General features: G+C 42.2%; 1 protein-coding gene across 1 annotated transcript in view; it reads right to left on the bottom strand.

Annotated features, from left to right (window-relative positions):
• Positions 1-15,325, bottom strand: part of irag2 (inositol 1,4,5-triphosphate receptor associated 2) — a 169,467-nt gene that overhangs the window by 49,428 nt on the left and 104,714 nt on the right. Inside the window, exons 19-20 of the mRNA XM_043713369.2 lie at positions 13,396-13,457; positions 3,559-3,700 (exon numbers count right to left, since the gene is read on the bottom strand). Coding sequence (XP_043569304.2) covers positions 3,559-3,700; positions 13,396-13,457 — 204 coding nt within the window. The remainder of the gene's footprint in view (positions 1-3,558; positions 3,701-13,395; positions 13,458-15,325) is intronic.

The raw sequence follows: 15,325 nt of genomic DNA, 5'->3' as shown, positions 1-15,325 counted from the left end.
CTTGTAGAGGCTTATAAAAACATGAGGGGCATAGGTAAGGTGAACAGCAAGGTCTTTTCCCTAGGGTAGGGGAATTGAAAACTAGGAGACATTTTGTTTTTAGGTGAAAGGAGAAGGTTTTAAAAAAAGGACTTGGGCAACTTTTCTAAAACAAAACAATGGTTCATGTGTGGAATGAACTGCCAGAGGAAGTGGTAGATGCAGGTAAAGTTTTAAAGACATTTGGACAAGTTCATGAATAGGAAAGGTTTAGATGGATATGGGCCAAGTGCAGGCAGGTGGGACTAGTTGGACCTAAGGGTCTGTTTCCATGCTGTATGATTCCATAGCAATGTTAAAGTCAAGGTGAAGAGCTGTGTTTCATCTGTTAAATTGCTGAAATAATTCAGGAGCTTTAATCATTTTCAGGCCTCCTTTAACATTGAATTAGGCCAGAATTGAAACCTTTTGTGATAGTTCATGATTCAGCAATGGGGCAATATGACAAATGCAAGATGAAGACAGCACTCAGAAGGGGCACACCTCTGCCAGAGTGTCTTAACACAGTGTTATTACAATGCTTCCCTGAGAATTCTCCCTGCCTGGTTAAATACTTTAAAAAAAAATTCAGTCTGTAGTTCTAATGTTAAAAGCTTCCACCTTACTGGCCAATCCACACCCTACAATCTGCTCTGAAAATTCTGCTCGTGTTTTCACAAATTACACCACAGTAACTGAAATAATCTTTTCCAAACAATTTCATAAATAAAACAAGTCAACATTCATCCTATCTCCCAAACTTAGTGGACTCTCAAATAATTCCAGGATTTAATCATAATCCATGTCTTTGCCAAAACCTAATTCGCTCTTCTTTGATCATGTTGAAAGTTTTTGAGACATTATTTCAAGCAAACTTACTAAAACACTGGTGAAACATTACTTCTTCTCAACTTCAATACCCAGAGGTAATAATTACGTTCCACAACTCACTACTCAAACAGTGAGTTTTAAAAGGTATAGTTGAGACAAAAGGTAAATAAAGTGATAAAATGGAAGAGTTGTAAAAAAAAATGCAAGAGTGGGATTATAAATTGGTCATTCAGACTGAGAAACAGACCAACAACAATATGATGATCAGAACAATCTCATTCTCCTGTTATTATGGGATTCAACTAGTTTAGTTTGGGCTGGATGGCCTCCTTCTCCTTTATAACTCCCTACAGTAGGAAAGATGTTGTTAAACTTGAAAGGGTTCAGAAGAGCTTGACAAGGATGTTATGTGGGTTGGAGGGACGGGGAGAGGCAGGGGGTATCTTCCCTGCAGCATGGGAGGCTGAGGAGTGACCTTATAGAGGTTTGAGGGGCCTGGAGAGGGTCAACAGTAAAATACCTTCTCCCCAGGGTAGGGGAGCCCAAAACTACCGGGTTAAGGTGGGGGGAGGAGGGGGGGGGGGGGGGGGGAGATTTAAAACGGACCTAAGGGGCAGAGGATGGTGCATGTATGGACTGAGCTGCTGGAGGTGGTGGTGGGGGCTGGCATAATTACAACATTTAAAAGGCATTTGGATGGATACACCAATAGGCATGGTTTAGAGGGATATGAGCCATGTGCTGCCAAATGGGGCTAGATCAATTTAGGATAGCTGGTCTGCATGGACGAGTTGGACTGAATGGTCTGTTTCCATATTGTACATCTCTATGACTTATAGAAACAAGGTCCCTGCCCAATTCCAACTTTCAAAATAGCCAAACCATGTTGAAACACGAAACCAAGACTAATTTGCATTTGCTATCACAGGAGGTTTCTATCACAAAAAACCTGCAAAAATAAAAGCAACTGGTCAACTTCAGACATCCAGTGAGGTACCCAACCATCATTACTTCCATTTTACAAATTGCATAAGCAAATAGTAAAAAAGGAACATCAATTGAATTTGCATTTATCTCAAGCTGATTAATGGATTTCAATGGAACATGCAGGATGTATGACCTTGAAAAATAATGGATTAGGTTTGTGGTGAGGATTGGACATACAACATAAACAATACGATACATGAACAAGCCTTTCAGCCCATGTTTCTGTATCGACCATGATGCTATTCCAAACTAATCCCATCTGAGTGCTCATGGTCTGTATCCCTCTATTTTCTGCCTGTTTACAAGTCTGTCAAAATGCCTCTTATATGTTGCTCTCATATCTGCTTCTACCACCTCCCCTGGCAGCATATTCTAGGCACATGTCACCCTCTGTAAAAAAAAAAAAATCTCTCCCCCAGCTTCATCTCAAACCTTTTCTCCCTGACATTTGACATTTCTACCCTGGCGAAAAACTCCGACTATCCAGGACCTCTCAATTTTATACATTTTTAGAGTCACCACTCAGTCTCCAATGCTCTAGTGAAAACAACCCAAGGGTTGTCCAACCTCTCCTTTTACCCAACACTCTCCAATCCAGGCAACATGCTGGTAAATCTCTTTTGCAGCTACCTCAGAGCCTCCACCTCGTTCAGATACTGTGGCAACCAGAACTGCACACAATGCTGCAAATGCAGCATGACCAAGCCTTATACAGTTGCAATATGACTTGCCAACTTTTATATTCAATTGTCAAAACAGCAGAGTTTTCAGAGCAGTTTGTTGGTTGGAGATTGACTTGCAGCCATCTCATGAAATCATAGAACCGCCACACAGTGTGAAAGTAGGCCATTCAGCCCATTGTGTTCACACTGACCCTTCAAAGAGTATCCAACCCAGACCTATCCCCTACTGTATCCTTGTAACCCTGCATTTCCTATGGTTAACCCATCTAGTCTGTATGTCACTGGATGCTACGGGTCAATTTAGCATGGCCAATCCACTTAACCTTCACGTCGTTGATTAAATGGATGCTCTGTTTTTTTTAAGCTTTGCAGTTATAAAGCACCAACCAGGCAGAGCAATGAGGAGCTGTGTTGTTTTAATATTAACTTGAACATGTGTTAACTCGTGCTGTAAACACCTTTTATAACTTGCTAGCTGTTGTACTGACAAGGGCAAATCTGATTTCTGTCAAAACTAGTCTCAGCATTGTAAAAAAGGAGAATTCTCCAACTTAAAATACCCAGAAAGCTGATAATGGTTGACCACCTCAATGGAAATCTACTGCAGGACAGTGGGAAGCAGCATTGTAAAACACTGACTGTCAAAGTCTGGAATTCTCTACCACATAGGGCTGTGGAAGCTCAAGTCTTAAGTATAGATTGATACATTTCTGATTTCTAATGGCATTCACAGTTGTGAGGATTGGGTGACGAGAAGGCAATGAAAGGTTCAAACAGCCATGATTGTATCAAAAGGCAGAACAGGCTTGATGGACTGAATGGCCTACTCCAGTTCCTATGTCCTTTCTCTCAATAACCAAAATTGGAATTTCCTCAAGAGCACACTTTGTAAATTATATTCTATGGTTATATTAAACGAGGGCCAAAGCACTACACATAAAAATGGTTGACAGTACAACAAGAAAGCAATTGGCTATTTGTACTTTGAACTGTTACAGGTTTCAACTGCAGTTTAAAGTCTGTTATAGGAAATGCTTACCCAGCAACGGTGAGTGGGAGTATGGGGTTACAGAGTTAAGGAGCATCCATGGTTGAGAACATGGCAGTAAGCGGAGAGGAGCTTGGCTCCCTTGCAAACTTTGTGGAATATGTAACCGTAGTCCCTTGTAGCAACGTCCTGTCTGTTGAAGATGAGGATGACATCATTATTTGAAACACTTGAACAAGCAGCAATAAGCATCTTTCCCCCTCTGATCCTCACCACCCATGGGAATAGCGTCAATGAAATGGGAATGTTACCACCTCCAAGTTCCCCACAATCCCCTGTTGGCCATATATTGTATCCAATTCCCTTTTGGATCTGGGGTCATGTTCATAGAACCGTGGAATCCTTACAGTGTGGAAATGGGCCATTGAGCCCATCGAATCTACACTGACCCTGCAAAGAGCACCCAGACCTAGCCACCTACCTCATCCCTCTAACTCAAAATTTGCCATGGCCAATCCACCTAGCTTGCACAACCCTGGACACTATGAGCAATTTAGCATGGCCAATCCATCCTAACCTGCACATCTTTGAACTGTCGGAGGAAACCAGAGCACATGGAGGAAACCCATGCAGATTCAGGCAGAATGCATAAAGTCCACATAGACACCTGCTAGAGGGTGGGATTGAACCCGGGTCCGTGGCACTGAGAGGTAGCAGTGCTAACCGCTGAGCAACAGTGCTGCCATGTTGGGTCAGTTACCTGGGATTCCCTACTTTTTCTGCAATGACTGCAATGATTTAGATAGGCTCAACACTGCTACCATTCATGTTAATGATTCAACTATATGCCATTGTCATGCATTAATTAGAGAATCATTTGTGGTGGTATGGTAATTGTCCTTCCTCTGGGCAAGGTCCAAACTCAGGCTTATTTGCCTGGAAGGTGTGTCATAACACGTGCAAACCGATGGATTAAAAAAAAATCAACTAAATAGGAACAGGTTGAAACCAGCAGTGTTCGCATTTGAGCGTATAGCTCTGTAAATAAACACTTATTGAAGTATACAAAGATTTGGCTCCAGTTGTATCCTTCAATGCTGGACTTTCTAGATTAAAATCAACTTGGCATGGGCAATAAGTGAACCTTGCTAGAGAGGACTCTATCCAGAGAATGGGAACTTATTTCAATTACTGCGCTTTATCATCGATGCTTTAAAAAGACAAAGTTAGGCCAGACTAACCGGTATCTTACCAGAAATCGTAACATTGTAGTTTAACTTGTAGACTGAACAAATGGGCCATAAAGTGAATTTGATGTTGATTTTGAGGACCAGGTTATAGCAGTTAAATTTCTTAACAGGAGTGCAGAAATAAAATATAATCAAGAGAGCATCTCTCTTTTTACTGCATCATCCCACACAGATGCAAAGAAAGAACGGTTTGTGCTGGCACTCAAAAATGTAGCCAATAAGCAGAACTAAGAAATTCAAAATTAAGCCGATAAGCACTAGACCCCCTCCCACATACCATTATCAGTTTGCATCAAATCATCAAATGTGATAACTAGCATAAAATTAACTGTTAGCCAACGTAGCAAAATCACATCTGTCTTTGAAACTCCAAACTAGCCTTAGTTCAGCAGAAAGGTTACTTTGACCATTTCTTCAGATTGTGCGATCTCCCAGAACTTTCAAATGTGGTGACCCTGCCTAAAATGGCAGTCCCTGTAAAAATTAAGTTTGTGGAATGATTGGAGGCAATTGTGATTCAATTCCAAGAGTTTTCCCAATCTAGGGTAAACACGGATTTTTTACTTTTAAAAAAAAATACAGAAATGATTTAGAAGTTTTCAGACTTGATGAAAAAGCACATAAATATATGTGAATTTTAGCATCAATAAAAAATGAGGTGGTGCATTTTGAGGAGGCAGCAGGAAGATGCATACACCTGGGTAAGTAAAATGGAGTTAGACGAGCAATGGGATGTTAGGGCCAAACTTCACAAGTCATCATTTGGTTAAATCAGAACTTGAGTATTGCTGACATAAAAAAAAAGACACTTTACTAAAGATTTTTGTCTTGCACTCATCAGGCCAATTCTCAATAACCACCCAAGTAAAGGGAACACTAATTAATCAGCAAGAGGACTCTGGTTGAGGTGCTGCCGCATAGTAGGCACTAACTAACGATGACTGGCAGTTAACTTCCAAGTTTTGTTAATCCTTTTAAACTTCAAGTCAGGCAAGCTGACATTCTGTCCTTTACAAAACAATAGAAGAACTAAATCAGATGGACGGATGTGGGTACAAGGTGGTAGCTCACCCCCATTACTTTCCCCTGGCAAAATTAGGGATGGGCAGCAAATACTGGTCCTACTAGTGATGCCCACATCCAAATTTAATTTTTACAGGGACTGCCATTTTAGGCAGGGTCACCACATTTGAAAGTTCTGGGAGATCGCACAATCTGAAGAAATGGTCAAAGTAACCTTTCTGCTGAACTAAAGCTAGTTTGGAGTTTCAAAGACAGATGTGATTTTGCTACGTTGGCTAACAGTTTATTTTGTGCTAGTTATCATATTTGAAACTAAAGGTGACAGTGAGATTGCAAACCTAACAACTTGACAATATGCTAATCACTGCACAATCTATCAGCTCAACACTTGAATCTTTATTTTACTGTGAAAGAAAATGATGTGGATGTGTAAGGAAGGTGGCTGAAGTGGAACAAGGTTGGATGTTATGTGGAAATTTCTCCTGAGCCTTACAATTCTCCTGCCTAAAGATAAAGAAGAAATTCAGATCAGAAACATTCATCTGGAAAGACAAAGCATGAACCTGAATTTGTATCATAGCTCTCGCAACCGCAGTGTATCACTCTGAAGTGCTCAAATTTGGTCATTAATTAAAAAAAATATAATCACAGCAGCCAACTTGCATGTAGCAAAATGAGATAATGAGCAAATGTTGGTTGTGGTATAAATCTTGGCCAAGACACTAGGGAGAACTCCCTTTCTCCCAAAATGGTTCCAAGGGATCTTTAAGTCCTTCAGCAACCCATCCAAAACGGTGGCCTCTACTGCCTGGAAGGAAAAGGGTCAGAGATAGATGGGAACATCATCCCTGCAAGTTCCCCTCCAAGCCACCCACCATCCCGACTTGGAAATATATTACCATTCCTTCACTGTTGCTGGGCCAAAATCCTGGAATTTTCTTCTGAGCAGCATTATGGGGTGTCCCTACATCGGAGGGATTGCAGTAGTTCAAGGAATGAAAGTACACCTTTTCGAGGGCATTATTGCTACCCTAGCCAGCTAAGCTAATGCCCATGAACAAAGTAGAAGCCTCTATCCAACAGGATAAACAGGACAGGATAAAAACCAAACGAACTGTGGATGCTGAAAATCAGAAACAAAAACAGAAGTTGCTGGTAAAGCACAGCAAGTCTGGCAGCATTAGTGAAGAGAAATCAGTTAGTGTTTCAGGAACTGAGGAAGGGTCACCGGTCTCGAAATGTTAACTTTGATGTCTCTACACAAATGCTGCCAGACCTGCTGAGCTTTTCCAGAATAAACAGGACCTCAGTCTAACAACTCACCTAAAGGATGGCATCTCTGACAATGCAGGGCTCCCTCAATAGTATAGGGGAGTGTCAGGCTGGATTTGGTGTTCAACTCAGATGAGATTTGAACCAACAATTTTATGACTGATGTGGGTGTTACCCATAGTTAGCACATAAAGCTGAAAGTCTGGTTGACATGTCTGGACTTCAATAGTTTGGTCAAGCTGTCTTTGCCCTGGTAGGCTCAATGTTTCCGAAAGTTCTACTTTCATTTCAAATTTGCTTTTTTTTGTAACGCCTGCCCCTTTAAAGTAAGGTCAGAACTCTCACTGCCCATTTTAAACTGCAATCAGTGATTTCTTTTATTTTAAAAACAAAAAATAAAGTAAAGATTGTAAATGAAACAGTATGTTATAGCAGCCAGAACCTTTTAATAATAACTTTGAAAAAAATCATGGTATTAATTGTTGCTTTGGTTCCATTTTGCAACAACAGCTTGCATTCCAGGAAGCATCAAGCAACTATTTTTATCTGCCATTTCCTTGTATGAATGAGTTATACCTTCTGATTTGAATATGGGAAGATGAACTCGCAAGATAAATATTTCCCATCTCAAAAAGTACAAACTCACCCACTGATCTTTCATGTCTACATTGTACAAATCACTTTTCCCTCATCCATCAATGGGTATTCAGATAAATACCCATCAACCCATTCACAGTCACAGTCTTGGCCAAGTTGCCCACAAGTCGGGAGGTCAAGGGCTCAAGACCTTTTGCAGAGTAGGAGCACACGATTTCTGCCTTGGCCCCTTCTTCAGGCACAGGTTATACTACATTATCACATTTTTTAGCGAGGCCCCCTTAGGTACTATATATTTAAAAAACCCATGGCACTACCTTTCTTTTTAAAAAATGGGTCAGTCTAGTATTGCAGTTTTTATTCTTTAAAAGGCCACCACAATTTGTTTAATTGCTGTTTCTGGGATCTTGCTCTGCACAATCACCTGCCACAATTGCTCACATGATGCCAATGCAGCGAAGAACCTTCATTTGCTTTACATACTGTGGAATGCCTCAAAGAATTGAAAAACACTTAAAAATATACTCGTGGGATCTGGGCACCTCTGGGCCAGCATTTATTGCCCACCACTGTTGCCCTTGAGAAGGTGCAGGTGAGCTGCCTTCTTGTATCACTGATCTACAATGCCCTGAAGGAGGGAGTTCCAGATTGTGACCCAGTGACAGAACGATGAACAAAGAACAAAGAAAATTTACAGCCCAGGAACAGGCCCTTCAGCCCTCCAAGCCTGAGCTGATCCAAATCCACTGTCTAAACCTATTGCCCAATTCCCAAGCATCTGTATCCCTCTGCTCCCCACCTACTCATGCATCTGTCCAGATGCACCTTAAATGAACCTACAGTGCCTGCCTCTACACGCTCCAGGCACCCACCACCCTCTGTGTAAAGTGCTTTACGCATGTATCCCCCTTAAACTTTTCACCTCTCATTATTTAATCCCTCACCCTGGGTAAAAGCTGATCTCTATCTACCCTATCTATACCCTTCATGATTTTGTACACCTCAATCAGGTCCCCCTTTTTTTTCCCTAATGAAAACAATCCTAACAACCTCTCTTCATAGCTAGCACCTTCCATACCAAGCAACATCCTCATAAACCTTCTCTGCACCCTCTCCAAAGCGATGACATATTTCCAAGTCAGGATGGTGAGTAGCTTTGAGGGGAAAATATTGATGATGGTGGTCCCAAGTATCTGCTGCCCTTGTCCTTTCAGCTAGTCAAGGTCACATGGTTTGTAATGCGCTGTCAAAGTAGTCTTGGTGGGTTGCTGCAATGCAACTCACAATGCAATGCACAGGGTTTACAGTATCATAGAACTGCTAGTGCTGGAGGCCATTCAGCCCAACCTGCCTGCTGCCTGCACACTGACTCCCTTTACTGTGGATTGAGAATAGCAGTCATGTTGAATTGTAGAATCCCTACAGTGTGGAGGCAGGCCATTTAGCCCATCGTGTCCATACCGACCCTCCAAAGAGCATCCCACTCAGACCCACCCCATTCCTGTAACCTGCATTTCCCACAGTTAATCCACCCAGCCTGCACATCCCTTGTAGCAATTCCGCAAGGCCAATCCAGGTTAACAAGGGCGAGGGAAAGGAATTGGGAAAGATGCCAGTACTAGAGTGGCCTCTGGACAGAACCTGCTTTTTCAGAAGAATGATTAGTTTGCCTGCACCATCCAGGACTGATGGAAAATGCTTTTAAGTCTTGCAACTCAATGATGTTAGAGGGAGGGAAGGAGCAAAGCTCAAGTTGATCACAAGTAAACATAAGGCAGGAAGTAAAGTTCATAACAAGTCAGAAAGCAATCAAGGAAGGCTCTCACATTTCCAGATGAATGAGCTGGAAAAGGCTTTGGACTTGTGAAGTTAATATTTAACATTTCATTCCAAACTTGTATTAATCTGCAAATCTTTAAGCTGCACCATTAAGTAGAACAGGTAAGATCGGATGGCACAATGGGACAAATACCATTTGTCTTTGATGCATTTAAACAGCTTTTTATCTTTGGATTAATGGATACAGACCCTCCCTTGATCAATAGATTGACAATATTCATTAGTTTGATGTGAAGCAAGTTCAAACAAGCTCATTGTAGGTAAAACTAGATTCCTTCAAGCATTTTGGGATGTGAATCATTTGCTCATACTTTGAATTGAGGGGCTCGATGTTGAGTGCGTGAAGTTTCTTCAGTAAACGTTCCCAATGTTTGATCAGAGAATAAACATTATTGAAACAAGAAGCAATGGTAATTCAATCATGTGCAGCTCTCACAGGGTTTACAGTATCATAGAACTGCTAGTGCTGGAGGCCATTCAGTCCAACCTGCCTGCTGTTCTCCCACATTCGCCCCATAACCCTGCTTATTCATCCTTTCCAGATAGCTAACTCCAAATGGAATGCCTCAATTGAACCTGCTTCCACTGCACTCCAGATCCCACCTGTCGCTTTTGATTTTTTTTGCCAATCATTTTAAATCCAAACCTATTTGGCTGCCACCCTTTCACAAGTGGAAAAGTTCCATCCTGTTCCATCAGTTCCCTCATGATTTTGGTAACCTTTATCAAAATATCCACTTTTGTCTTTCCTCTGAAGGAAACCATCCCAACTTCTGAAATCTATCCTCTTTACGGGAGTTCCTCATCCCTGGAACCATCCTTGTGAAATATTTGAACACTGTTTCCAATGCCTACATATCCTTCCTAAAGCACGACACACACAACTCTTCAGCTGAGATCAACTACTGCCTCTTATAAACTCAACATAACTGTCTTCCTCCTGTGCTCTATGTTTCTATCAGTCTCAATCCAGGTCATTGCTTCTTTTATTAACTACTCTCGCAAACTGTCCTACCACCTTCAGTGATTTACACACGCACTCATCCAGGTTCTTCTATTCCTGTAATCATTTTAGGATTGTACACTTTTATATTGTTTTCTCGGATCCTTACCAGCAAAATGGCTGTTGGCTCTATGCCCAGTCTACAATATGCAATTGGGAGCCCTATTCTCAGAGAGATGCTAATATATTGTTGGGACATAACAGATGAGACTTTTGCTTTGCACCTCTCCTGTACTGTGCCAGGTATGCTTGAAATGCAAAGACATCAACATTTTGCACCTTAAAGTGATAGAGTCATACAGCACAGAAACAGACCCATCACTACATCCAACCATAACCCAAAACTCAACTAGTCCCACTTGCCTGCACTTGGTCCATATCCCTCCAGAACATTTCTATTCACGTAAACCCAAATCTCTTTTCAACATTGTAACTGTACCTGCATCCCACCTGCCCCAGAAGCCCCTGCACCTCAGCCTGACTCTCATATCAGCAACAATGTGCCAGGCTGGGATTTGGAGCCGGAGTCACGTGGGGACAGTTACAGGCCTGGGTGGTAACAGTGGAGGGAGATGGAAGCCTCTGCATTCAGGTAAAAATGTAAACAGCTCTGCAATTTAAAAACAATAAGTTTCTCCAGGAAATTATGGAGTTGATTTTACAGAGTTTAGCCAGCTAAGTCTGCCTCGGGACAAATCAATATGGCAGCAAAGCAGGAGATGGACCACCTTGACTTACCTGGACATTGACACCCCCAATGGGCTCCCACTCATTTGTCTTAATCTAATATGGCAAATGCAGCCTTCCGAGGTTGCATGTGAGCAAAGTTCCCCTCATCTGAAATACTGGGCAAGACCCTAGACTTTTCTAACATCGAAAAACACTGGGCAAAATCCAGAGCTCAGGCTGCAACAAATACATACAGAGGCAGAATGATTTCACTCTGGGACTACTGTTCAGCCAACTTACACCCTCACTCCAAAAGGAAAAATCAACTAAACCTAACACTCTACCTTCGCCTACTCAGCACAGACAGTATGGAGCCTACAGAGATACTGCGTATTCAATCGCAATCAAAATCTGTTCACACAGGCTCTACCCAGCGGGAAACCAACTGACTTCAGAAAGGAACAATGAACATTGTTAAAAATCACATAACACCAGATTAAAGTCCAACAGGTTAATTTGGAAGCATTAGCTTTCAGAGCACTGCTCCTTCATCAGGAGGTTGTCTGCTTCCAATTAAACCTGTTGGACTATAACCTGGTGTTGTGTGATTTTTAACTTTGTCCACCCCAGTCAACACTGTCACCTCCAAATCACAATGAACAAATCAGTTTTGAGGGGAGATGGCAGGTCACACAGTCTGTATATCTGCCTGCCCTGATCTGAGGGGAGAGCTTTGTCAATAACAGGCTTCTGCAGAAACAGCTTCCCCACAGGCTCCAGCCCCAACAAACAGTTCCGGAACCAAGACCACAGAGGCCGGAGCGAGAAGCTGAATGGGGAAGACAAAGCAAGGGCATCACAACAACGGGAAGCGGCGGGGGGGGGAATATGCCAACCAAGTACTATCCCAACAGCAGCTTCCGGACACAGGCCTGTTCCAAGCCAAAAGGACTGACAGGAAGAACCTCAGCAGCCAGACACACTTTAAAACTGTGTCAGGAGTGTGGTGCTGGAAAAGCACAGCCGGGCAAAAGTGAGGACTGCAGATGCTGGAAACTAGAGTGGAGATCTGAGTGGTGCTGGAAAAGCACAACCGGTCAGACAGCATCAGAGGAGCAGGAGAATCAATGTTTCGGGCATATGCCCTTCATCAGGAATACTTAAAAACGGTGTTCTTCCCAGTCGTGAGCTTAAACTCCCGAGACCCCAAAAAAGTTTCCAGCTTAACTAGCAGGGAGGGGAAGGTGACAGTGCAGGGACCCCAAGGATAGGAAGCCCGATTAAAGTTTCTATAATTAAAACTGCTGTTTTAGCTTCTAAGTGTTTAATTTAATCGTGTATTTCATTACTGCCCTCTGTATGATTGAAGGGGTCAATTTTACCATTCAGTGCTTTTTAAACTAGTATTTCTTGTACACAAATACATTTAGAGATTCTTTTACCTGAAACACCTGCCTATGGACTTTCTTCATTTCACATTCCCTAAATTGGCCCAGTGTCAGAACCAGGGATCCGGAGGGGGGGATTGGAACCACCTAAAATCAGCAAGTTACTGATTGCAAACCAAAACCCTACACCTTCTTAAGTTTGCCTGTGCTTTCTAGTTTCCACTTTGGAAAAACTTGCAAGTCCAGAACTTCCAGACCAGCGTTCCCTGATCTATCAGAGGAAAAGCATTAATAGAACAAGACAAGCCAGAGAACTGGACTCTTTAAAGGAACCACACCTGAGCCATTTAGCTTTCATTTAATTAATTATTCCACTGACAAAACGCGATTAAAAGGAGACTGTGAGAGGGGCACTATCAGCAAGGAGGGGGATTAACAGCAAAAACTACTCCAATTGTGCAATCCCACATCAAGCACAAAAAAAACTAAAATAGCAGTTGTAAACACACACTTTCTTTCTATAGATTTTAAATTAAAATAAGTTGGATTGAAAATATTTCCAAAAAGCATCAGGACATTTTCATTGACCTGGAGTTGCTCCACTTTTTGCAAACTTTTCAGACACTTGTTCAAATACCCAAACGAGTAACAAGACTTAAGGTCTTGTAAATTTGCACCAAACTTCTTGCTGCTGGGCTACCTTGTGGCTTAATGTATAGTTCAAGCATTCTATACTATTCAGATGGAGAGAGAGAGAGAGAGAGAGAGAGAGAGAGAGAGAGAGAGAGAGAGAGAGAGAGAGAGAGAGAGAGAGAGAGAGAGAGAGAGAGAGAGAATTAGGTATTACCTGGGTCTGCAATCCACACAATTCTTGCTGGAAGAGTTTCGCACTCAGTGATTGAATGGTTGCTATGAAAAAAGGAACATTTGCAAATCATCACTTTCAAAACAAACACAGGCATCCACAATGCAGGATTACATCCGCACGTATTGACTGCCAATTTAGTTTAGTTTAACGGCACAATCAATTTAAGAGTCATTGCTTTTGGGTCAAAATACCCTTCAAAACAAAAAGCAACCAAACACTTTGATGCCGACAAGCATCCAGGCTCCGCAAGCTAGCTCCTATTGGGAGCATTGCTCGAGGCTAATCACATTATTCAGGATGCTTTTTAACTCTGTTTAATGCAAGTCAGCTTTATCCATTTGACTTTGTTCAGAAGTGTGCATTCACATTCCTCGAACACCACTATTCTACAGTTGGAATATCAATCCCATAGAAAAATAGGAGCAGGAGATGGTTACATGTCCCTTTGAGCCTGCTTCCCCCATCAGTATGAGAGAGTCATAGAGGTGTACAGCACAGAAACGGACCCTTCAATCCAACTCGTCCATGCCGACCAACATATCCCAACCCAATCTAGTCCCACCTGCCACCACCAACAGGCCCATATCCCTCCAAAACCTTCCTATTCATATACCCATCCAGATGCCTTTTAAATGTTGCAATTGTTCTAGCCTCTGCCACTTCCCCTGGCAGCTCATTCCATACAGGTAACACCCTTGGAGTGAAAAATCATTGCTAATCATTCAACTCTGCACCTTGTTCCCACTTTAGCCAGAGGAACTTTCTAACTCTTCCTTGAAAATATATTTTAGTTTTTTTAAAAATTGCATTCAAATTTCACTAGCTGGTACGGTGGGATTTGAGCTCATATTCCTGAAACTTAGTCGGAGCCTCTGGGGATTACCAGTTCGGGACAAAAGATGCTGGAATGCAAAAGGTAGACAAGCAGGACACTGGAAGATGATAGCAAGCCAGGCAACATCAGGAAGTGGAGAAGTTTATGTTTCAGGTGTAACCTTTCTTCAGGGCTGGAGAAGGGTTTTATGCAAAACGTTGACTTCACCTCCTGGCCTGCTGTGTTCTTCCTGCCTCCTGCTCGTCTACTCCAGATTACTAGTGACATTACCACTCTGCAACCAGCTCCCAAGATTTAATCATTTTTGTCTCAATTCTTTTGCCACCCCTTCTCTTCGATGCCACACACAAACTACCACATCCCAGGAATTTAAGAGGAGCAAGTCCATGGAGACTGAAGTCAATTTGATTTGCCTCAGGAAAAATAAAATAAGAACACTCACCCTGCCAAAACATGTTGTGAACACTTCTGATTGTTACGGCTTGCTCAGAGTTCATGTCCTCTGAATAAGCTTCTATGAAGCACCTTAGGATATCTGTCTAAGTGCCTACATAAATGCATGTTGTTTCAATCTCATCATTAATGCCCTTCCAATGTGTTCTACAGGAAAGGCAATACTATTGTCACTAGAATTAATAATCCCAAGAGCCAAGTAATGTTCTGGGGTTTGCAGTTCAAATCCCACTATGGCAGCTGTTGGAATGTGAATTCAATAAAAATTGTGAACATGTTGATTACCTATAACCCTGGAGGTAAGAAAACTGCATTATGTGACTTCAGACCCACAGCAATATGGTTGACCGTTAGCTGTCATCTGAAATGGCCCAGTAAGTCACTAAGTTGTAGTAAATGGTTGAAAAGGGGGAAAAAAAAGAAAAGACAGATACATTGATACCACCAACTGCAAGTTCCCCTCCAATCCACACACCAGCCTCAGGCCCCTGAAACTGCCTCCCAAACAGCAGTGCGGGTTTAGCTACAGCACATAGACCTTAGGAGGTTCAAGGCAGCACTTCAAAGCTACCTTCAAGGGCAACTAGGCACGGACAATAAATGATGGGTCAGGCAGTGACA

The sequence above is a fragment of the Chiloscyllium plagiosum genome, unplaced genomic scaffold (assembly GCF_037043375.1).
Source record: "Chiloscyllium plagiosum isolate Xiang-an unplaced genomic scaffold, Cpla_swu_hap1 HiC_scaffold_23, whole genome shotgun sequence".
NCBI classification, from domain to species: Eukaryota; Metazoa; Chordata; class Chondrichthyes; order Orectolobiformes; family Hemiscylliidae; genus Chiloscyllium; species Chiloscyllium plagiosum.
This window is presented reverse-complemented; position numbering and strand designations above follow the sequence as displayed.